Raw genomic sequence first — 24,862 nt, 5'->3', positions numbered from 1 at the left:
AAGCTTGCAACGTGTCTAAAAGAAACGGTGGCGCCGGGGCCTTGCCAAACGAGAATCACCGGCCGGCCAAAGGGTAGGCCCAAAACTCGCAAACGGCGACCGAGACGCGACGCCACGCGACGTAAAATTCACGAAGCGCGAGAACAAGTAGAGTTTCGATACCTATATAGGTCGTTGTATCGCGGAACCAGTTCGATACGATAAAGCGAGAAAGGGCGGTAGGCAATGTCGGCGAAGCGACGGAAACTCATCGGTGAGAGCAGAAGCGGCAAGGTGGAACAGACCGGGCGCTTCTTTAACGGGAAAAGGCGCGCGCGACCGAAAGCAAAGTAGCGTAAAAGAGGATGGAGGGACGCGGCCGTAGAACGTAGAAGGTGGGGTCGGTCGCCATGGTTGTGGTCCGCCTGGGAACGACAGGACCACGCATTGTGATCCGGCCGGCGAGAAGGCCACGCTAGGCTGACCCTAACTTTACATTAACCATCTACCGTACGTGGTGTATGTGGTACGCGCATAAATGGTCACCATCCCCTGGCTCGAGTCGTACCTGTTGCACCAGCTAATCATTGCCTCACGGACGCGTTCTTTTATCTTCCTTTTTTCCCTCTCTTTCTAACCCTCCTGTTCGTTTGTCCGGCCATGGGACAAGGTTGCGCAACGGGCCGCCTTTGCGAGATACTGTCTTGCCGTTGCGTCGTAAACAGAGTGGAACGTGGCTTGTTCGAAGAGAGGCAACGTTCGTGCGCATGCCGAAATGCTAAATCACCCTCGCAAAGCGATCGACGTACAGCGACCCGTTGCACTTTGTTCCTTTTCGTTCGTTCTTTTCGATTCGTGAGAGAGCCGCGAAGAAACAGCCCCGAGTATCGCGAGGTCGATCTCGGGGGAGGAAGACGATCTATCGAAATTTCAAGCACTGGCTCGGTTTTTACTCGAATCGAAGTAGAGAGAGAGAGAGAGAGAGAGAAAGAGAATAAAAGCGATAGGAAGCGAAAAATAGTCAGCGATTTTCCACTCTATCGAAATTGAAAGGTAATACGAATTGAAAGTTTCTTTTCTTTTATTTTTTATTATTGGAAGATAACATTCCAAATCCGTCGACTTGAAATCAATTATGTGGTGAATTGTTTAACCCAACCTACGTACCTTTAACCATTCGGAACAATCGGTGTGATTTGACTACATATACTCGAGAATCAGCCTGGTAGCAAGTAATTGAAACAGAAACAATTTGAAAACTCACCCTCGGGACAGATGCACTGGTAATCCAAACCGTCGATCTGATGACACGTGCCTCCATTTTTACACGGCGATGGGTCGCAGGGAATATACTCGTTCTCGCAATTTTGGCCAGTATATCCGCTCGAGCACATGCATCTGCAAATAAAACGCGACTCGTTAAAATCGTTCATCTTCCAAGTGTTCCACGAGAACGAGGCTGATTGTTCGATAAAACGGCCATTGGCCGAGGTGATAAATTATTAGTTAATGCTCGTTCGATCAACTCCTGCAGCGCTAATTACACTCTGTGTATGTGTGTGTGTGTGTATGTGTTGGACGAGCTTCTCGTTAAGGAGAGAGAAAGAGAGAGAGAGAGAGAGAGAGAGAGAGCAAAACTTGTTTACATAGTTGTATCAAATGTAAAGTCAGGTGTTTAAGATTCTCAAAAATACCGTGATATACGTCGCAAGATATTTATTATTTATATTGTCTGCACCGGTGCAACCAATAAATACGATGCAACGAATATTTCTTGTTTCGTTCTTGTCTCGTAGCTTGTCTCGTAGCTTGTCTCGTCGAGAACGACTCGAACATTCCGGTAGTAAATATCTCACAGAATTGTTTCCATTGCTGTCTATCGAAGCAGAAACGTTTTTGCTTACCCGTCTAATAAGAGTCGATATCACCGACTTTCGAAGAACAGGATTTATTAACCTCGCGATTCTCCTACGATCTTAAAAGTGTTCGAAACGATAAAGTTTTCACATTTTCAGCCATGTACGTCCTACTATAGTACCATTTACTGAAATGCGCATACTTGAGCAGACGAGCACGCAAAAGTTACTTACAGATGGACATACTGGTCAACGAATTGGAGGATCGTTAATAGGAGGAAAGGTTTCATTTTATCAGCTAAGACAACGGATGTGACTCACGTGTCGTTTATACATATATATATATATATATATATACATGTGTTATTGTTATAGTCCGTAGTACGAGCTATCGTACGACGAGTAGTCAAATATAATATATGATATAATATATAATAGCTTGTTTACGTTTTCGGCCCAAAATTCTCGAACGTAAATCGTAGGTTAAGGGGTTAACAAACATACGACGGAATCGTTTCGATCGATTTCTCACAGTTCTGCCGTTCGTTTGCTCTCATCCAGGCAACAGGAGATCGATAAACCGCGTTAATTATCGCGAGAATCGATACATATTTATAATACCGGTTCTGTCGTAGCGTCAACTTTTTACGCTCAACGCGGTACTTTCTATGCGCATATTTATACACATCTATCGGCAAAAACGTGTGAACTCGACGAATAATTGATACACAAGGTATGCGTGTGTGCGTGTGTGTGTGTGATTTACAGGTAAAACGTCGAAATCGTAGAGTTTAAAGGGACAAGAACGCACCTTGAGCCGGTAGCCAGCAGAAGAACCAAGAACACACGCGTAAAATACATTTTCGCACGAAATCGATTGCCCCGGGTCGCAGGACGACGCTCTCCTCATATTTTGACCAAGATTCGTCGGCTGTTCACTTCATTTTTAAGGCTCACCATCGTTAAAACAGCTACTTTCTTTTCATAAACAGCAGAATATCACTATAGAAAAATAAACACATCCACCTGTACACCTTATACACTAACGATCGCACGGTATATGCGCGCGATAATACCAAATTCACAAGTTCACACGCCGTTGATTGCACTAGTTTCCTATCACAAACCGTATAGTCGTTGAGCAATAATTATCCAACCGAAGCAAACACAGTTTCTTCGGAAGACGTCGAACGAGGACAAAAATGACGATTTTTCCACTACAAACGGATACCTAGTTTTTTTCAGCCAGTACGGTGGTTTATCATCGGCTGGATCCCGTTACGGGCATATGGCATATGTTCCCCTCGTCGCAACGCGTACACCGCTTTTGATACTTTCATTTTTCCATTTCTTCTTCGAGTCGCGTTTCCTATAGCGCAGCGAGAGAAAAGTCGCAAGATCGGAAAAAGAGTAGAAAATTGGCCGAATCGTCGCGTCGGTGCATAGCGTTTCACACGATTGCACGCGATTGTCCGACAACCAACGACCAGATACAATCCTGGGAAACTTCGGTTGGCGATATCGTGGATCACGCTACCGTATATTTTCTAACAGCTACTTTCGCCAACAATGGATAATCAAATAAACTATGCGAGGTACGTAACGAAACGAAGCGTACGCGAAGGTTGAAAGTTTAGGACGGGGGTTAGGCGAAGGAACGAGAGATACGAGAGCATGACGGTGGAACGGGGGTGCGCGTGTGTGCGTGGTGTATCTCGGCCGTTCCTCGTTCCAGAGAGAAACGTCGTAGCAGCCGCTGTTTTCTCACGCTCCTTCTCGCGCGTCGTTTTTGGTCGCCGTGGCGCGTTTCGCTTCGAACGAAAGAATCGAAAGACGGACGAGGATGATTCGTTTCGGGCGACTACGCCGCGAGTGCTTTAAACGCCCTTAAATTCGCTCAAATTGCCTCTATCCTGTGTTACGTGTCGGTTCGCCGAGAAGCTGGCCATGACGGTTGAACGGAGGGGTACGTAGCGTTGCTAAATCTCGTCTCTCTCATCATCGTGCTTCCGTCCAGCTACTCGTTTTCCAGCGCATTTTTCCAACTGCCTGTTATCGCCTCTTTCGCGTAACGAGCCACTCTTTCGCGTAACGAGCCACGAAACACTCTCGCACGACGATCTTACGGAGAACCGAATTCGCTGGCCAAATTTCGTGCAGGGTGTCGAAACGCTACGCGCAACGGTTAGCGGGTTTTTCGGAGCAGAGCGTACCACCACTTTGAGAATCTCGCAGCAACCGAACAAATATACAACGATACGCGATATATCGCGACGTATAAATCGCAATCGCTCGCGAAACGCGATGTACTGTCAGGTCGCGTAGCCACTTGTTTTCGCGCGTATTTACCACAGTCACAGTTGGCGAACCGAGGAGGTGAACTCGGCAGAGACACGCGTAAAGCGTGTATCATCCGCAAACGGCTAGCGACAGACTAACCTTACTTTCCAGACTGGGCCGTTCAGAGGGCGCCACCGTCATCGGTGACCCTCTCTGCTGGCGGTGGCGACGCGTCCGATCCCCCCCTCCCCTCTGCTGCAGCGACGCTGTCTGTCTCTTTCCAAAGTCCCCTCGGCTCGTTCCGTCATCCTTCGTTGGTCTTCGACTATGCAGCGCGTTATCCCACTTTTGCGCACGGCCGTCTCGCCGTCTGCTCCGATCTTCTCGCTTTAACTACCACCTAGGACCCTGGGTCGTAGCAACGATGCGGAATCATTGCACGCATGAATGCATCTCACCTCCTCTCTCTTCCTCTCCCTCCTTCGTCCTCGATAGTGTGCAAGAATTTTGCTAATTCGATAGTTACACGATATTTCCCTCCGCGTATACGCCGAGACATCGCCAAGCCAAATTCGCCGCATGCTACTAATTGTTTGCATTTTTTAGCATTTCTGTCAACGTTTCGTTCGTACCTCCTGACACAGCCCAACGATATACGGCTTCTATATTACGTCAACTTTTCACGATCTTTACACTCGCAATTGCGATTCTCGATCGAATGTTTGTTTTATTCGTCGAATCGTGGAACGGTTAATTTCACCGCTCTTGTATTCGTGTAAATTTACACGACGCTCGAAAAGTCCACCCGTATGAATCTTTAATCCGCCCGTATGAATATTTATGCGCCGCGCCGGTCGAGCAAACAGACTATAGGCAAAAGCGTGCCGGAGGCGCAAAAATTCCGATTAAATCTTGTTGACCGGCACGCTTAACAGCATCTCCGGTGCCGCAGTCGAAGGTAGCCAATCGAAAAATTTCATTTCCACTTGTTTACGCGCATTGTTCGAACCGAATGGATTACACGCACCGTGCAAACCAGACAACAAGGTTTTCAAGGGCTTTCATATTTCTCCTAGCGATCCTCCTTTGTCCTTTCTCTCTCTCTCTATGTATATATAATATAATATCTATCCATATATATAATACCGAATACTCCAGCGAGAGCGTGAAATTCGCTCCACTTACTGTATGGAAAATAGCATCGGCGGGCCAAGTACTACGCGCCCAGCTGATATCGGAATAAATCGTATAGTCGCTGCTCGGAATATTTCGATCGAACGTTACCAGAGAGCTCGCGAAACCCGGTTTTGCAACGTAGTCGTAAAACTAAAGAATCCCCCAGCCAGATCGACGCGAAATATCGTAGCGGCAGCAAATATTTCGCGACCATAGATTTCCGCCTCTATCACGAATACCACGGTTTATGCGTTTCACACTGACGCGAAAAATTTTCGGCAACACCGCAAATTTCTAATATTGTTTTTTCCGCAATGGAATTTTCTTCTCTTCTCCTTATATCAAATCGAATACGACCGAATACGACAACTGCGTAATTATCTTTGATTCTTTAACAAATTTTATCGCTGTTTCTTAAAGATCATTCTTATTGTTATTCCAAAGAGCGAAGCAACGTGTTTGAATTTGTATTTGTTACGAAACACGCTTATACGTATTTCGAGCAGATCAGGGTCGAGGTAAACCCTCTGGATCCGAGGATTCGCGATCCTCGATCGAGAAGAACACGAACCATTTCCATATCGCAGTCGGTGCTATCGTTACGAATCCGATCGGTGTTCTCGACCGTTGTCCGTCGATCGTTCGTTTCGGTAGGCATCGAGAAAGACGCGTAAAATGGTGCTGGTTCCCGTCCGACCATTAGTCGAGCACGCGGTCGACGAATCGGTGAAGGGCTTGGCCGCGTTCATGTTTATGCATCTCCGATCTATGATTCGTATCGGGTGCTTGGACGCGACAGGAGCAAGTTCCAGAGCGAGCCTCGACCGTCGACTGTCGAAGGAAGAAAATATGTCAGGTCAGAAACGATCGGGGAACCAGTTGGCGAGCAGCAGACTTCCCCGTGGCTCTTGGCGAAGAAAAAGAAAAAAGAATTCGGAAGAAGCTAAAGAAGAGAAAGCTTGTCGGAAATTGTTTTTACAATCGAATCCCGTTCTCTATTTGTTTCTCTCGTTTTGACAAATTCCGAAATTTACAGTGAAATATAAAACCGTCGAAAACACGGTTGTATTTTCCTCCGGTCGATCTTATCCGTCGCTTTACGCCACTCACCTGCTTACAAAAATGTAAATGTAGAAATTGCGTAGGTATGCATGAGAACGCACGTATCGTAAGTTATACGAGTTTTCGATCGTACTTTTATCCCTCGTTTTCGTTCGACTCGTTATTCTATCGCGTAATATTTCTGCCAACATCCGTACTGTTGGCCAAAGAAAGAAGAGAAGAAGAATATCGTGCATAGCATCGTCGAATCACGATTTCTTTTTCTATACTACCATTTTTCACTCTGCTAATTAATTAGGCACGCGATTAGCATTAAGATTCTGCTGGTAATTGAGTCGTCAGTGTCGGAGTGTTTCTACCACCGACAGAACACCGAACGTGTTTCGGCGATCGAAAGCATCGCGCCACAGGACACTCGCCGACATACAAAATACAAAATAAACTCGATTCTTTTACTTTTATCATTCTCAGACGTACGTATATTCTCTTCATCGTACGTATATTTAATCGTAACGTCCTTTTTAACAAATAATTTTATAATTCGTTCGTATTCATTCTTATATACGTAATTTATAACTTTTCGAATTTACGATGCTACGAAAGCTACAAAAAGTTGCAAATGTTATTTTCATTCGTCGATCTATTATTAGTGTGTACGTCTCAGCAATACTTGGGGATCGCGACTGCGTAACTGTAACCTACGTAACGATGGTAACCTGGACGGTGCATATAGACGCTTGAAAGCGGTATCGTAGCTTGCTACGTTATAGATACGTCCGATAATTGAAAAAATGAAAGAAAAAGAAAAAAAGATAAGAAGAAACCGACCATCCCTTCCACGGAACGCCGATAATACGCAAATGCTTCCTTCCCGCGTCCAATCACGAAATCAATCTACACCGGAAGCAAGTCGTGGCTCGAGGATCTGTCCACGGCGAGACACGATACCTCAAGGCGGGACAATTACATGCGTACGCGATTACATTGCAAAATGAAGCGATTTCGGTTCGAAAGAACGCGCAAGCAAACCGGCGAGTAAGAAAGGGTCTGCTCGCGCGCACGATAAATGCAAAAAGGTGGACCGATGCGCGAAACTAATGGGACTAGATCGAGAGGACGAGTGGGTCGCGCTTTGTCACGATCGACTCGGTATCATCGAGAACGCGACCTCCAACGAACCTTCTGTTTCGTGTCGTTTTGTTCGGTTTCCCTGATCGTTCCCGGACGAACGAGAGGAAGGTCAGGAGAGAACAAGAGATTCTTGGAGTTTCGAGCGACACCTTCAGAAGGTAAAGTAGTCCAGTTATATTTCGCGTGTCGACAGGACGAACCTAACACGAGCGAAAGTATCTTACGATAAGAGCGATACAATATTCCCTCCGTTGTTTTAACGGGTAAAGTTTGACCTTAATCGTGGCGTGTAAACGAGAAAAGGAAAAAGAAAACTGAAGAAAAAGGATAGACGAGGAATTTAACGGAAACCACGACGGCGCGTTAGACGACGGTTTGACCGTTGGTAACGTTGTAAATTGATAACAGCCGTTTATACGAGGTCCACCGATTTAATTGATGCGAAATTGGAACGGTGCGGGCAGATTGAAATCACGAACGATCGAGGGACGGGAGAGCGGTCAGGTCTCTCTTCAGACGCTCCTTCTCCGTCATTTTTACGAGGCTATTAAGTCCATCGATGAAAACATTCTCGCACGAAATATTAAGTATTCTCCCGGCTAATAATAACCTTCCACTTTGGCCCGCGCGTTGCTTCGGATCGTTACAGCGTTTATAACGTTACGGCGTTATCGAGAAACTTCACGTTGGACACGGAAGGAAAGAGAGAAGAGAAAATGTCAACCACGCGAACGATGATCGAAAAATGAGTAGATCTCGTGACTCCTTCCATGTCGTTTATTTCATCGGATACAAAGTACAAACGTTATGTAAATCTACGCTTACGCGTCTCTTTCGTAAATAATTAGTAGGGAGACGTAAAAGAATCGGTAGCTGTCGGTAGCTGTCGGTGGCCGAGTATTCGTGCGGTTGCTGGTACGAGGGTCAACGAAACAGAAACATCAATTTGACGGCAAGCGAGTTCATCGATTACGAACGTTACGCAAATGGGCGACGATGGTCTACGTCGATGGAAATCGCGGGAAAAATGATCCACGCGTTACGATAAATGTAACGGATGTCGCAAGGATATTCCGGCTGCCGGTTGCCGGTTGCCGGTTCCCGCGCATTCTCGTTCTTCTTTCGCACGGGACTGCTACACGAGGTTGTTCCAATGGAACTAAGATCTAGATCGTCTCATTGATTATACATCAGCGTTTCCGTTATATTTCGCGAAACGAGAAACGAGACTGCTTCGCACAGCGGCCTTATTTTACTAGTAGGAATCGCGTGTTTGTTCGTTGAAATTACTTTGTAGGTGTTTCGTTCGACGATAATCTTATTTCTGAATACGAGTGCGTGAAAGGAAAAATATCTGTACCGTCGCGCGTAGCACAGACTATTTATCCTTGAACTATATCTGTTTGTTTCGTAGGTCGCAAGTCGAATGGCACGTATCTATCGATAAATACCATTCTGACAATTCCGACAAATACAGCGGTCTTTCACCATGATGTTTCGGGCCTGACGAAACTTTTAATTTGCCGGATTAATCGTTACGCTTGAGCAACGATTAATTTCGCGTCGGGTATTGTGTGTCCGGGGTTATGACGTAAACGGATGCATCGCGCGTAAAATAAGGAGCATAACGTTGGACTAACGCGGCTAATGGAACACTGGCGCAGGGCGCTTTCCCACCGTCGTAATTGCCTGAATTGGGCTCGATAATCGTTACGTCAGACGATTCTCGACGATAAACTTCCCCGTTGAATATTCTTGCTGTTTGCGCAATTTTACCGCGAATCGGCGAAAAGTCGAAGCGATTTGGTCTCGTATTCGTCGTTTCCATAGAGTGTTGCGCGAATTATAGCCAATTACAGTTACAGTTATCGAGCGAATCCATAGAGAAAAGAGGCTATATATAGGAAAGAATAAAATATTTTAAACGAGGCATGGTTTAAAGAAACGTAGCAAGTATATACGTGTAGCAAACTCGATAAACCTGTTTGAGAATGTTTCGAACAAACGCGCGGGAAGATCATCAAACTATCGACGCTTCGATTCCTTTTTCGCTCGCTGCGTCAACTATTTATTGTATTTTTAGGCGAATTAAAAATGTGAAAATTCGAACGAGGAATTACATAATTTATTCCATAACGATTCCTATTACGTGCATTCTCGTACGGGGATTTGCCCAATTCCGCAACTGCGTTGAATTAAAACGAATCCGTCGTATAGATTACGTATGGCGTAAATATCGTACTGCGAATAACGCGATAGATCATACACGCCCGACTGAAAAACCTTGTACGCAGAACGTACATGTTGCTGCCACGCTAGTCCGAGTAGATCGAGCGACTATCCTTCAACGCCTACGACGTTCCACGTGATTATAAATAGTGGAAGAGCGACCGATACGACGCGGACTGTAGCGGTGATTAAACAATCGTTGGCCGGTCAGCTCGTCGAATCATCGATAATTTCTTTTTACGATTCGGCGTCGAAAGCTGTTACTCGAGCTCGCGTCCGATCCGAGCTACATAGGTGGGTTATTATTAACAGCGTCCGCTGCACATTTTTTCTGGATCGTGGTTATTATATAAATAGAACGTTTTTAAGCTTTCCACGATCGTCCTCGAAAAAGGAGAATAACGAAACGTATAGCTCGTTTGCATCATCCATTCTCTAAAAAGACTGAAAAAAAGGCAACGGAATTTAACCTTGACAGCTCGATCGAGTTTTACACGATTAATCTCACGCGTTCAACTTCTCTCGCCGATATACGCAGCTCTTGTTTAGTCGAAATACGCACCAAGGTGCAAACGGATACGCGCTACTATATGTTTCTGACAAATTTCTACCTTCTTTCCATTAAACGGTTGTTTCGTCGATTTCTTTTCTTTTTTTCTTTTTTTTTTTTTCTTTGAAAACCTTAGCTCCCTTCCCATAAAATGCTATACATCGTATACGTACACGTATAATTACATATACACAGCATAATAACTATACGACGCGTTATCGTCATTGCCTTTCGATTCTTTTCAATCTACCTTTCATTTACGCTATATCGTTAGCGAAAATTAGTATAAATCGCTGGTATACCTTTGAATTACGTCTAAATACGATTTCATACGTAATTCCGTACGGAGCAAGACTATTGGCGACAAAGCGATTATACGAGAGGAGATGGACGAGCAAAAGGCAAATTTTCAATATCTCGGTAAAGTAGACAGGCAGAACTGGTCGCGTTACTTTACACTCGCTTTGCATACGTTGATACTTTCGTACTCGAAGCACGTAATGGACCTCCGGAGAAGAATTCCAGCCAACGTGTTCGAAAAATCCGAATGCCCGGTCTTCTCGATGCGTATCAACAACGCCGTTGATAATAAATACGACAAGCCAGGTTGAACGTTTTCAACGTCTCCGTATTTTCTCCGGATAGACAAAGGTGCTCGATGGTGGAAAAAGATGGTGACGCGGCTAGGCGAGCGCGTAGTTGGGCGAAATTTGAAAACGTCGCGCGTCTGCATTCGAGGCACGTAGTTATCGGGCGGCGGTCGGTGTCGCGGCCAAGAAACGGGTTCTTCGAATCGCTCGAGATCCTTATTTCCACTCCGTTCTTCTTCCTCCTCTGTTCTTTCGTGCTCCGTTTCCACGAGAGAAACAGACCCGATTGACCTCGTCCGAGGCTTCCTTTATTCCGTGGAAACGTCTCGAAAACCGAGTTGTCGACAAATGTTCGTGAATCGTCGGTAGGCCAGGCTTTGCTACGTGACACGGCCACGGGCACACCTCCACCAGCGGTTGTTGTCAGCGATGGAGACGGTCGGAACGTGGAGCAAGGCTGTGAGAACGCGAACACCTCTTCGTTGGAGATCACTTTCTTCTTCCACCTCGGTTTCAAGGGTAACGACAATCGCGCAACAGATTTTCATCTCTCTAGCATTAACATAGATACATAGTAGTGGATCGCGATCGCCTTTAACTTTCTGCTCTCGTGCATGAAAAAACTTGTTCGTCGATCAATCGGCAACTTGAGAGAAAACGGTCGATCGTAGCGGAAAAACGGTTAACACTGTTGCTTAAATTCAAGGGCTCGTGATAGAATCGGTATCTACGGATTCCTTACAGTCCAATATTCCGAACGAAATAGCAATCTCTTAGGCGTTTCGCACTCAAGGTCTATCCGATCTATGTGCTATTTATAGACGATTATAGGTCGATGTATATTTTAGCGAAATCGTAATTTGCGTCGTTATCGACTAACTTATGGTTAGTTGAGCCGAGGCTCGTACCACACGGGAATACGTAGGTACAGGAGTGGAGAAAATTTGGAAGTACGAGGGAAAAATTTTCAGAGAGGCAAAGACGTTGGGAAACTGTATTCGTTGATTCGGGAACAAGACGAAGAGGAGAAGCGTGGACGCGTTCCGGGATACGAGAAGGCGGGATCCAGATGCGAGTTTCGGCTGGAAGCTGGAAAGAAGCGGACTCTGCCGGGTCAATCGCAGCGAGGCTCGAAATTGCCGCGAAGGCCGTAATTTATTAGGATCCGTTGCGGATCCATCGTCGCGTCGGGTTAGAAGGTTAAGGAACGTCGGTCCACGTGGCCTTCCTTTTCCCTCGCCTCCGCTCAATTAAATTCTACTTCAAGCAGATCGTTTCATAAATCACATCCTGCCCTGAGCAGCGAGCACGCGCACAGACTCAGCCAACCGCGTGCACTTTCTCGCACGTAGTTTGCCGCGTAGTGGTAGCGGTAGCGGACAGTGATCGCAAGTGGCGAGAATACCTTCTCGAACGTTAGAAATGCGAGATTTCAGTTCGATCGTTATTACGGACAACTCGCATAAGCAATTTGTACGAATGGAAATGATTATCATACGTTAGCGATATCGGACGTTTCGTAGTTGGAATTCGATCATTTATCGATGGAGTCGATCGAGTCGGTCGATCGAGTGCCTGTCCTCGACGCGGCGATATGCTCGGCCACCGATTCGACCTAACTATTTAATAACATAGCAGCTTCGGCCAGCACCACCTGGCGGTCAGGCACGCCACGTCAAAGTCTTTATTAGACCCAATTGAACGTTATTGCTTCTCGAGCGCAAGAGGCATCGGTGGACGGAGAAAGGCGGAGCAAAGGGTTGCAGAGGCGACAGCGACGAAAGAAGGCGGGAAGCATGGAAGAATGGGAGAATGGAAGAATGGGAGAATGGGAGAATGGGAGAAAGAGAGAGACGATAGCGGTTCTTTCTCTAGAGAAAATACGAAAATATTCGAATATCCGATAGATAATATAATTCTTCCGAAGACGGTTGCAGACTGGCAAGTTAGCGAGAGACAGGCGAAGAAAGACTACGCGTTCCTGTGTGTATCCGAGGTTTAATGCCGCGACTAAATGGGATGCGCGTACGTCGATGCGTATACGCGGCGTTAACTATCCCTGGCGAGGAAAGGTTACAGGGTCTACGCTCTACAGGCAGAGGCGGATTAACGACGTTAAACGGAATTATTGGGTAGCGGTGCGATTAACCCCTCGCCGATATTTATTAGCCGGCTAAAGCTCGATTATTTCTATCCAAGTACGAGTTTGCCTCGTCCGTGTTAACCAGATACCGTTCAATTAAGGGTGCGCGCCGGCATTAACGTCGCTTTCTTTCTCCTCCCTTTGCCGTATTCTACGCAAGCCGATATCGCGGTGGCGCGAATACATCCTTGCTTCTGCGATTACGGGCGAGCGATGCCGACGCGATATTGCCTCTGCAAAGCTGCCGAGATAGACTTTTCAAGAAGGTATCGATATCCCGAGCGGCAGAGTAAGCGTAGTGGTAAAACTACGACCGAAAGGGGTAGGCGAGATTAAGCCGCGTAAAACGTTTCCGAATATTCGTCGATGTTTCCATTTTTCAGAGAGTAAAGCGAGAGATGTACACGCGACTCTCGCTGAAACTAATCCTGTCTATTCCTTCGTACGCGTAATTCCGCGTACGTACGTAGTCGTTTGCCTCGCTGTCGGAGACGAACCGTATTATGGATGCGATAGCTAGAAAAGCTAGCCCTCGTCTTTCCCGACGAAGGACGTTTCGAAGGAAACGAAAAGGTGGAACGTACGTGTAGAGTCCAGTCGATACAATTCGACATAACGTCGCAGCCAGCGACATTATCTGCTCTCGCGCGGTCAACTCGACTCCGGTCTCGATTAATCTCGACTCGATCTCAACAAAGCGCGGATTTATGTTCTCCGCGCCGCGCCGCGGCCGCCGGGCCTTAAGTTACCCGGTGGAACCAGTTTTTGGCGAGCTCGTTTCTTTTCCGCAACCCCTTCTTTTTTCTCTTTTCCTTTTCATCCTGCCAACTCCGGTGTTCTACCGTCTTATTTGTCGTAAACGCAAAATATACAAGCACATATGTATATCGTAATCGTATAACACGGTCTCGCGTGCAAGCTTAATTATTTACTTATTTCGGTACACTCGCGCGCTACTATATCTCGAAACTGTAACAGCAATAACCGTTTCATCGTCGAATTACCGAAATCACGCGTAATTTTGTAGCAAGCGTAGACAGAATTTCACGAGCGAAGATCGAACTCGGTAACGTAAATATAATCGTACGTTATACGTACAGCCCGTGAAGTTTTAAAAAGCAAAACCGATTTCTCGATCGAGTATCCCGAGTTTCGCTCGACCATTCGAAACTATAGGAGGAGCTCCGATGGGATAACAGGATCCGGCGAAACGGTGATAAAAATTGATGCGGAGTACGTAGTTGCCACGATGCGCATCGGCCTGGTCCTGCCGATGGAACGAGCGAGAGAGATGCAGACGAAAGTAAGGACGAAGGAGGAAGGAGGAAGGAGGAAGGAGGACCGACGAAATCGTGGAATAGGTTAGCGGAAAATCGAGTGGCATCGTGGTTTCGTGGAAAAGGGCAATTTACGTTGAAAGAAGATACGTAAAGTATCGGGAGGGGACCGTTAACGATGTCGTTCGACTTACTTGTACGATCCGTGAATGTTCTTGCAGGAGCCATGTCTGCACGGGTTCCTGTCGCATTCGTCGATGTCGTCCGCGCAATTCGGTCCGGTAAAGCCGGGTGCACACGTGCACTTGTAGCTGTCCTCCAGCGACAGACACTCGGCCCCGTTTCGACAAGGCGACGAGGCGCAGTGGTCTTGTCGTTCGCAGTGCTCGCCTGGAACACACAGAACGAAAAAGAACGAATGGTAGAGATACACGACGAGCCTTTTACGCTTTGAACGGCGTACGGAAATCTCGACCGAACTCTATAAATCGAATTGCGAAAAGATCGTTCCACAGCCACGGCCGTGTCGTTAACGATATATTCGCGCATACTTTAAAGCTACAGTAATACGCTGTATCGCGATAAACGCCTCTGACTTTCTATACTTTCGATGCTTTAAACACCATAGATCGCCCCCTACGCTGTACGCGTTACGTGTATAGTTTTATATATTAAGTATAATATAAGTTTCAGACAGCCGGTAGAGAAACAACAGACGTACAGTCACGCGAAGCTTTCCGCTCGTTTAGAAAGCGTTTCTTCGCGTACTTGCGCAGAAATCCCATCTTCGAATCGTTAAGTAAAACGGATAACGAAGGCTTGGCAGCTGCTAGCGAATAGATCGAGCCGAAGAAGAATCGAAATAAAGGGGAGCGAAGGGGAGCGAAGGGGAGCGAAAGGGAGGATGAAGGCCGAGGGGTGCGTCCCATCCTGCCGTACGAGTATGGATCAACCCCGTCATGACCAAATGCGTTACGCAGAGGTACGTATCTGTGTAAGAATGTACGCGAGAATGCAAGAATTTAAACGTATAATATATGCACGTGGAAGCTTACGACTTAACAACGGCTTAACAACGTAAAGATTTAAGAGAGAATGGTCAACTACGCTGCAATAGGGAGCGTAAGATGCGTATATCGCACGAAAATAACTAAAAATTCGAACGGTACCGCTTAGATACGTGTACGTATCGAGAAATCGAACGTTACTTCGAAATTTAATCTTTTCCTATCGATCGGCAAGTGGGCGTGATACGGCTAGGGGTACGTTTACCACGATTTTACGAATGGCCCGTGCCGAGGTTCGCGTCCGGTCGAGAAGAGAGATATCGTTGAAGACGGTGGCGACGACGGTGACAAGGTCTTGCTATCTACGTAAAATCTTATTCCTCCGCTCTCGAAGGTCACCGCTTAGCGAAACTAATTACCAGAGTCGTTCGTGGTTCGTCGTTCTGCCGAATCTAAGACGTCTTTGCCTCTGGATCCGCGCGCGATCTCGCGCACTCGCTAGCAACGATCGGTGGTTCTCCGACGATTTCGCGTTATCAACGAATAACGTGCCATCGTCGAGACGAAAGTAACGAAAGCAACGAAAGGAATCGAATTACGTATATAAATTCTTCGCATCTTCTAATTTTTTTATCCAAATGACGGTAACCGTTTTGCGTTTCGCAAGATATCTCGAGATTTTTACTAACCGCTAACTATACTTTGCCGGTACGAATAGTATAACACGACGATGACAAAACAAGACAAACGTTAAAGACAGAAAGCAGGAAAATTGGTAGTTTAAACGTGAGAACCACTGGCCCAAAGGTACCGCCGCGGCGAAACGCTGTATCGCTCTCCGCCAATTATCCGGCTGGCACAAGCTTCTCCTTTTCTTCCTTCTTCCCTTCCTCTTCTTTCGTCCTCGTTTTTCTTTCTCCTTCGTACATCGTTACGAATTTGTCAAGAGAGCACGTGCGCCTGCGTTAAGCCAGCCCATAAAAAATACTCGTTTGGCTACGCACCGAAACTTCCGCCATGCGAGCAAATTCGCCAACGAATCCAACTTCTCTCGCGCGTTTCTCTCGGGAGGAAGAGCCCGACGCACGAATGCCTTTGAACGCATCGACTACCGCGGTTATCTCTTCGATCGGTCCATCGACGACCTTTTACGTAAGTAAGTGCGCGGGTAAGGTACCTGTCGATTCACCGCCGCCGCTGTTCGTTCGTCTCGTTTTACTCCGTCAATCTCTCTCGGTAATACGAATTCGCGCCAGCCTTTTTTCTAAATTCCCTTTTCTTTTTTCTTACGGCTAATTGTTTTCAAGCTATTTCGATCGTTGCTATTCGAGCGTTGCTCGAAGCGCGTTTTCCAATCTAAATTTAAACTCGATTACCGTATATCGTTTTAACGCGGCGTTTAACGTTTCAACGGACGCTATAATCAACGCGTTTGCGAAATAATTGTGCCGCGATAAACGCGCGAAGCCTACTCTGTAAAGTTGTTGGAAAAAATACCGTGACTGGAGAACGAGTCGGATTGCGCGTACAACTCTTTTTCTCGATAAAAATCTGCCTCGATAAAAATTTTTTTTTTTTTTGTTTTTGGTCGATTTAGAGAATGAAATTACTGAGAGATCCTTACCGGTGTATCCAGTGGCACAGGTGCAAACGTATTCGCGGAGCGATTTCAGATTGCAAGTGGCACCGTTCAAACACGGAGACGAGTCGCACGCGTTCTCGATGGGTATCTCGCACAGGCTCGCGGTAAATCCGACAGGACAGGAACAGGTAAACGAAGGCGTACCACCCCCGCTACTTTCCTTCACCCTGCACGAACCACCGTTCTGACAGCGTGGTCCCGTGTGGCACGGGTTCAGATGTTGACAGTATTCTCCCACGTATTTCGACGTGCATCTGTAACAGCGTAAAAACAATATGCATTAGCAAAGTTGGACATAGACGCGGAGATTTTGTTGTTGGTCGGTAAATCGATAAGAATTATTATTTTTGGAACGAACGATCTACGACGAAAGAAGGACGAATCTTTTGCTCGAAGGCGTCGAACCGGAGACGAAGGGCGAAGAAGAAAAGAAGAGAAAAGGAGAATCGCTCCGACCAAGCAATAAGAACGGAAGATATAAGAGCGGTGAAAGTTTCCACGAAAGGTTTGGAAAACGGAAGAGCCCGATCCTTCGCGGCAGTTTGCCAACGATGAATTTAAGGTTGTATCTCGGCGCCCACGCTCGCGCGCTCTGCCGAAACTGTCGTAAAAATCGGGTCTATTCGCGGAAACGCTTTCATCTTGGCGAACCGTAACTGCACGCATTCCGTTTCTTTCTCCGCAGCCCCTAATTAAACCTTTCCTTTATTATTTCGCGTAATCGTTCGCTTCCGTCGGCGGGAAGCCAACTGTAAAATCTCGCCAGGATAACCCGAAAGAAACCGCAAAACGTTTCGCGAGCTTTCCACCACGACGGTCGTTGGCTGCGACGCGATCCGGAAAGGTAAAGTCGAAACGGCGCAGCGTCCGGCAGAGAATAAACGCCTTTATAAAGAAACGCCTTTCTTTCTACCGGTTCGCAACGATCGTTGGTTCGAGAACTCGCATCGTGCTCCCTGATGGATCAGACTCGGTTTCGCGGGAAACCGTCGATAGGAAGAACCGAGAAACGAGTCCCCTTAAGGGTAACTAGCGCCTCCTTTGGTCGTTGCGCGATCGGAAGAATTTTTCTCCGATGAATCGAGCGCGCGTTCGTCCGACCGGTTCGATCGAATCGAATATTCCCTCGGTATTTTCTAAGGACACTCGACAAATTGGAGCGAGTCGTTACCGAGTAGAACGACTCGCTCACCTCGACTGTGGTAGAATGTGACGGAATCGCAGTTTCTTTGCTTCGCGTGGCATGGAATTCGTATTCGATCTCACAGATAAGTCGTACGTTATTCGAGTTATTCAAACGAGATGAAACGTATCCGGCTTAGGTCGATCGCATATCGTTATCCACGCGGATTTGACGCGTTGATCTCGTTCTTCGCATTCTACGCTTAGAACGATATAACGTTATATCGTAATACAACGAAACGGCCGTATCGCCAATTCGCGTCTTTATCGCGATTTACAAACGCGAACGACATTAAGGTAAAATTACATTTGTCGACGCTTGGTCGATTCGAAATCACCCATCGAGAATATTCGTGCTCGTAAGCGCTGTTTCTTATTACTTTGGAAAATTCGACTTTTATCCGGCATCGTTGCCGATCTTATTTACGTCGACCACCGGAACTCTCCGTAAAACGAGTGGCCGTTGTCGAGAGCGCAGCTGGTTGCAAGTTGGTTCACGCGCAACTTCTCCGCCGACTTCTTGCATCGAGGATATCGCGTATGCGAGCGCTTAGAAGGCCGCAGCCGGTATCTCTATAAACGGAAGCGACGATTCCACGGCCATTATTCGCCGGCAGCGAGTTTCTTCTCGACTACCGGTCCGGTCCAGCCAGCAGCAGGCCACGTTGAGCATCATCGCTTGGATTTATCGACTTCTGTCTGTGAATATTCCCTTCTAAGCTAGCCAGGAACGTAACGAACCGAACGCGGTACCCACCACCGACTAGAAAAACCTCGTATACGTATATGTATCGCATATACGTATCGTCGTCTACATCCTAAGGGACACGTTATTTTAGAAAGAATCGAGTTGCTCGTGCAACTTTTCGTTTTTACGTTTTCTAGATTGGTAAACGAGAGATTGCCTGGTTCAGCACGCAGTTGTAACGCGCTTCGAAACGACCGATTTCTCGTTTCTTCTTATATTCCATCGAATCTATCCCGACCAATCTTATCGATTCTTTTCGCTGTACTTTCTTCGTCTCGCGTTTAACCGTTCTTTGCAAAAAGCGTGCATTTAACGTTAAAACGTACCGCCAAATCCTCGAAATTCGAACGATCTACGTCGTATCGCGTTCTTCTCGCGGATACGACCATTCTTTTCCGATAAACGAAAACTCGAGCGAATATTTTTTCATAAAATCGTGAAATTACTAAACAAGATGTATCGGAGCGATGAAATAATCTTTCACGTAACACGGTGTAAAGTAGAATGTTTACTTTATATTATGTACTCTGCTGATCTAACCGGTACGATCGCAGCCGTCTCGCTACGATATCGTGTCAAGTACGCTGTAATTACACTATCGTGTACTTTATTAACGAATGTGGGACGCACGCGTCCTATGATTTAGCGAAAATGCGCGTTCCCTGTCGCTTGCGATCCAAAGGCATTCCATAGACAAGACGATATCGTCGAAATATTTATTTGCTTTTGTCTCGTTTTTAGCCGAACCTTGTTTCGAACCAGCAAACGTTTCAACTTCCTCCGACACGAGACGATACCGTTTTATCTCTGACAAATTGTCGTTACGTTTTACGAATAACTCTGGAAACGTGGGATTAACAACGTGTCGCTAGTCGAACAAGTACGCTACTGTACTGCTCGCGTGTATTTACGTGTATCTACATCTACATCTACATCTACATCTACATCTACATCAACATCTACATCTACATCTACATCTACAGGCGAATATGATTGCATCAAAGAATGGTGTGTGCGCGCAGCATGTATCAATCAGGCACTCGACGGGCAGTAAAGTTCCGTCCAGTCCAGTAGTATCGTCATTCTGCTTTGTGCTTCTCGGAGGGAGCAACGTTGTTCGAGAGAAGATAAAACGAAGCCACTTTATGGTTGACCATTCTCTCTGATAATTATAATGGGCAACGTGGATGTATCCAGGCAGCTTCACGACACCCAACAAGATTTATTTCGCTCGACGTGCGTGCGCATAACGCGTATCAATCGCAATCTACGAGGCATAAACGCGTACACTCGTTGAAGTTCGTATTATCGGGGCGCGATAATCGGACTCGTAGTTGAAAATTTTGACGTTTCTCTATCGTGACGTGAGCGAATAACTTGCAATTAAGATTCGATTACGATAGCCAATTTACGAAGCTTTTCGACTTAATCGACTGAAATCGATGGAGCGAAATCGAATCTCTAGTTGGATAGATGATCGGTTAATCGGAAAGTATAAACGCCAAGCGTCGTTTAAAGATCGTAAACGCGTGCCTATAAAAATATAAGAAGGAATTAACGAGATTTCAAACGGGAAAGAATCTATTTCGTGCTTTCGCACCGATCTTTCGCGATCGTAGAAGATTTCAAAATTTACGAAACTGTAATGTGATCTACGGCGTAGGAGAAAAGATTCGAGCCAAACGTTGTACGAAACTGCAAAAATAATTCTTAGCTTTAATTCTTAGCTTTTAGCGTAATATTCGTCATTACGTAAGAAACAGCCTACCATTGGAAATGAAAAGGATCCCAGGTATTTTATCGGAAATCGAAAGCAGAAATTTTCGCGAATACCGAAAGTTAGTTGCTCGAAGACGGACGATCGAGATTTTTGCCCAACCACGTAATCATCGAGCTAGCTGTCCGCTCTGGAAACGTTCGCTTTTATCAAATACCAAAGCGTTTCTTTCCTCTCGACTGCAAATGTTTAATCACTCGCTGGTGATTTCTTTTATTTCTCGGTAAGAGGAAGGAAAAGAAGAAGAGCGAACGAAAAAGAAAACCGCGGAGTGGAATTAATCGAAACCGTAAAGGACCGCGTACCCAGGTGTTCTTCGTGCTCGAAGCGTTTCTCCCGGATTCCCCTTTCTTCGTTCGGGTTTCTATATGTGGCGAGATCGCGGTTCGGCCCATAAGGATCGATCGTACGCGTCCACGAGCAAGAAAATCTCGCAGATGGAAGAACGGAAGGACGACTTGTATTTGCTTCAGAATCGCCATCCAGGGCTTGAGATCGCTCCGTAAACTGTAAACTGTAAACTGTAAACTGTAAACTGTAAACTGTAAACTGTAAACTGTAAACTGTAAACTGTAAACTGTAAACTGTAAACTGTAAACTGTAAACTGTAAACTGTAAACTGTAAACTGTAAACTGTAAACTGTAAACTGTAAACTGTAAACTGTAAACTGTAAACTGTAAACTGTAAACTGTAAACTGTAAACTGTAAACTGTAAACTGTAAACTGTAAACTGTAAACTGTAAACTGTAAACTGTAAACTGTAAACTGTAAACTGTAAACTGTAAACTGTAAACTGTAAACTGTAAACTGTAAACTGTAAACTGTAAACTGTAAACTGTAAACTGTAAACTGTAAACTGTAAACTGTAAACTGTAAACTGTAAACTGTAAACTGTAAACTGTAAACTGTAAACTGTAAACTGTAAACTGTAAACTGTAAACTGTAAACTGTAAACTGTAAACTGTAAACTGTAAACTGTAAACTGTAAACTGTAAACTGTAAACTGTAAACTGTAAACTGTAAACTGTAAACTGTAAACTGTAAACTGTAAACTGTAAACTGTAAACTGTAAACTGTAAACTGTAAACTGTAAACTGTAAACTGTAAACTGTAAACTGTAAACTGTAAACTGTAAACTGTAAACTGTAAACTGGAAACTGTAAACTGGAAACTGTAAACTGGAAACTGGAAACTGTGAACCGTAAATTGTATACACACGACCGGAATGTCTTGAACCGATATGTCGCTGTCTCTGCTGCGACCAACAACCGGGAACAGAGAATTATGGCGGGAGCACGAGGAATAGCCGTCGATGCCAGATCGATTGCGCTTTGCGCGACGTTTGCGTGAAAATAGCAGGCAAGTGGAGATATACAGGCTGCAAGAAACTTTGATTCGCGGGAAAAAGCGCAGTACTCCGCCACGATAATTTTGCGAGAGACGATTTTTGTAGGATGTAAAGCACCTGTTCGTTTCCTCGTTCGTTGGATCGATGCGTATATTGGCAGAGTTTTGTTTCCGCAAAGTTTAAGATCGGCACACGGATATTAGTTTCGAATCTAGTACACATCGACGAGTTACATATACCGCAAAGTGCTATCAGATTGTTAGAACTTTGGCAATTAGCAGTTACGCGTTCTTCTTGTCTGCTACGTCGTATACTTTGAGTTGAAAAAATTGCGAAACGCTAGGTGAGAAGAAGCGAGGAATTGGAATCAACGTGGAACAATGTAAAATCTTTCACGGCAAGAAGAAGACGCTGATTTCCTACCGATTCTGAAATTCTAAATTCCACGCTGTAAAGAGTTAGGCGAAACTGAACGAAACTCTCGGTTACGAGGATCACGATCCGATCTTCCGTCGATCCTTTGGTCGTAGTCGATCCTAACGTCGCTTCTAACAATAAGGGATTCACGACCGGCGATAAGCTCGTAGGAGCCACGCTTTATAATTTATACTTTTCAGGATTTATAAAAAATCCCACGAGAAACGTTTTTACAATACGCATCTACCATCGAATCGATCGGATCGTTCATTCTCACGATACAACGAACAATTCACGACGTTGTATTCAGGATTCGCAACGGCGCTACACATAGTTACAACGGTAGCTACGCATTGTATCCGGATTCCACGCGAAACTCGGCGATATGTTCGCGAACGATGGAAAATTAGAAAGTCATCGATGCTTTTCTGTTTTTATATTACGCGCGAATGTCGTGGAAATCAAAGGGAGCTGGTGCGATTTCGATCGTCGGTTACCAGACCGACAGCTCGAAGTCTGATAAATTAGACGGAATTAGCGTCGACGATCGTTGGAAAACTCTTTTTACGCCTCGTTATATTCCGTTTCAACCGCTGGAAGAGACACGCGTAGATATTCATTTGAAATTACGTATTCTTCGCAGCAACTTCGATATTATATCGAATTTATAAACGAACGAACGATAAAACAGGGCGATACTATCCTCAAAATTACTATCCGATCGTACGATTTGTTTGCCAATCGTATAATCGAATCGCAAACTATCGTTCACAATAGTCGAGAATTAACATGTTCCGCGAACAAGTAACAGTAGGTGGTATGTTATAGAAGGACGCGTTAACTAATAAGTCAAACAAGGAACCTATCTCTCGCGCGTAACGCGTTATGATGTCTCGTAGATAATGGTTCTAAATGGGCGGTAAAATACGAGGCCCGAAAATCTTCTGGGCAAACAAGGAATTTCGAGCAAACACGAAGGATAGACACGCCCAGGTGGAAAGCGATCGATCGACGATCGAACGCACGTGGCGCGTAATTCCGTTCGTTGGTCGATTTAGCAGACTGCGGTGGAATTTTTGCTTACTTTCGCTCGACCAAATAAGACAATTAAGAGGATGCCGATGAATCATGTATCCCGCTACGTGGGAGTGTAAACTCCGCGCTGGTTCCATGTCAATTTCCGTGCTCTCTTCCTAGTTCTCGCCTCCTATTCACACGATAAATTAAACTTTCATTAACGCGAACAAACGCGCGTTGCGTATATCGAGTTGTCGACTCTATGTTGTAAATTTCAATTTGTCATTAATACGTAACAACGTTTTTCCTAAATACGAAATCGACACATCTTCTTCCTCCGCTTCGCTTCGGCGAAAAGAATTGGTCGAGTATCCGCAGATGTGGGAGTTAAGTCGGTTCGCGGCCAATTAATAAGACGCGTGGGTTATTAATTAACGAGATCCGTTGATCTCGTGCCGGCTTTCGTCCTCTCCGTGACCGCTGTCCCATAAGAAAGATCGATAACCGCGATTTCCGTGAATTTATCGCCACGTATCGTGCGCAAATTAACGGATCGCTTGCCGAAAATTGCCTCGTAAATCCAACAGCGCCCCACCCTTTTACTCCACTGTCCCTACCGTTGATTTTTCTTTCTTCGGTCGCGTCGGGACATGACGAATGGGCTCGCGGTTTTTCTCTACACGCGCGACATTATCTAAACGGGCATCTGAAATTGGGCTTCGCACAGCGCGTCACGAACGAATCCGCCGATCGATCGACGCGACGCTTAATTGGTCAGAAAACATGGAAATTTCTCCGAGACGATTCAGCGACAGACGCCACCGTTACGATTTAAATTTGAAACTTGCTACGGAAAAGGGCCAAGAGTCGGTTTTAAAAGCGAAACGAGGTAGAAGACGATTCGTGCAAAGCATGGAAGCAAAAAGTTTTTTCCTGAGCAAACGACGGTCAATTTCTCCCCTCGAGCTGGTACACTTTATCTGGAATAAACCACAACGAATCACCAACATTCGTTATTCGATATGCTCGGTTATTCGGTGCTCGACCGAAGAGACGTCTGTTCGAAATCGCTTCGTCGCTTCCAGTTGTTTCGCGTTTTAGTCCGGTCCGCAATCGCAACGCAGTCGCGGACGAACGGAAAACCAAGCACGAGCAAAACGAGGATTTTACCAGAATTCCGAAAATCGTGACAATTTTCTGACTTTCGCGAAACGGTAAGAAACTGACGGTCGGTCGTGCTTCGTAATAAAGATCGACATTATCGCGCTATCTCTGTGAAACGTTAGGTGAAACTGTAGCTCGAAGGTGCAACGTCACAGCGCGTCGTTCAATCTACTCGGATATATCGGCCGTCACGGGCAAATGAATTTTTGTCGCGCGGAGGGACTATTACTACTACTGTTCACGACGATGTCTCGTACCGAGAGAAAAGGGGAAAAAAGACGCGGCG

The 24,862-nt window shown here is 45.7% G+C and overlaps 1 protein-coding gene across 3 annotated transcripts in view; it reads right to left on the bottom strand.

Annotated features, from left to right (window-relative positions):
• The window catches only part of LOC100747773 (neurogenic locus Notch protein), a 190,592-nt gene that overhangs the window by 101,562 nt on the left and 64,168 nt on the right, over nucleotides 1-24,862 (bottom strand). For 2 of the 3 annotated variants that reach the window (XM_012387648.3, XM_024368741.2), the window contains exons 3-5: nucleotides 16,905-17,176; nucleotides 14,468-14,663; nucleotides 1,244-1,377 (exon numbers count right to left, since the gene is read on the bottom strand). In XM_012387648.3, coding sequence (XP_012243071.1) covers nucleotides 1,244-1,377; nucleotides 14,468-14,663; nucleotides 16,905-17,176 — 602 coding nt within the window. Of the gene's footprint in view, nucleotides 1-1,243; nucleotides 1,378-2,646; nucleotides 4,258-14,467; nucleotides 14,664-16,904; nucleotides 17,177-24,862 lie in introns of those variants that run through there. The other variant, XM_012387649.3, reaches the window with a different exon arrangement.

Source organism: Bombus impatiens, unplaced genomic scaffold, assembly GCF_000188095.3.
Source record: "Bombus impatiens unplaced genomic scaffold, BIMP_2.2 scf_0478, whole genome shotgun sequence".
Taxonomy (NCBI): Eukaryota; Metazoa; Arthropoda; class Insecta; order Hymenoptera; family Apidae; genus Bombus; species Bombus impatiens.
Note: the sequence above shows the minus strand (reverse complement) of the source record. Positions and strands in the feature narration are given on the sequence as shown.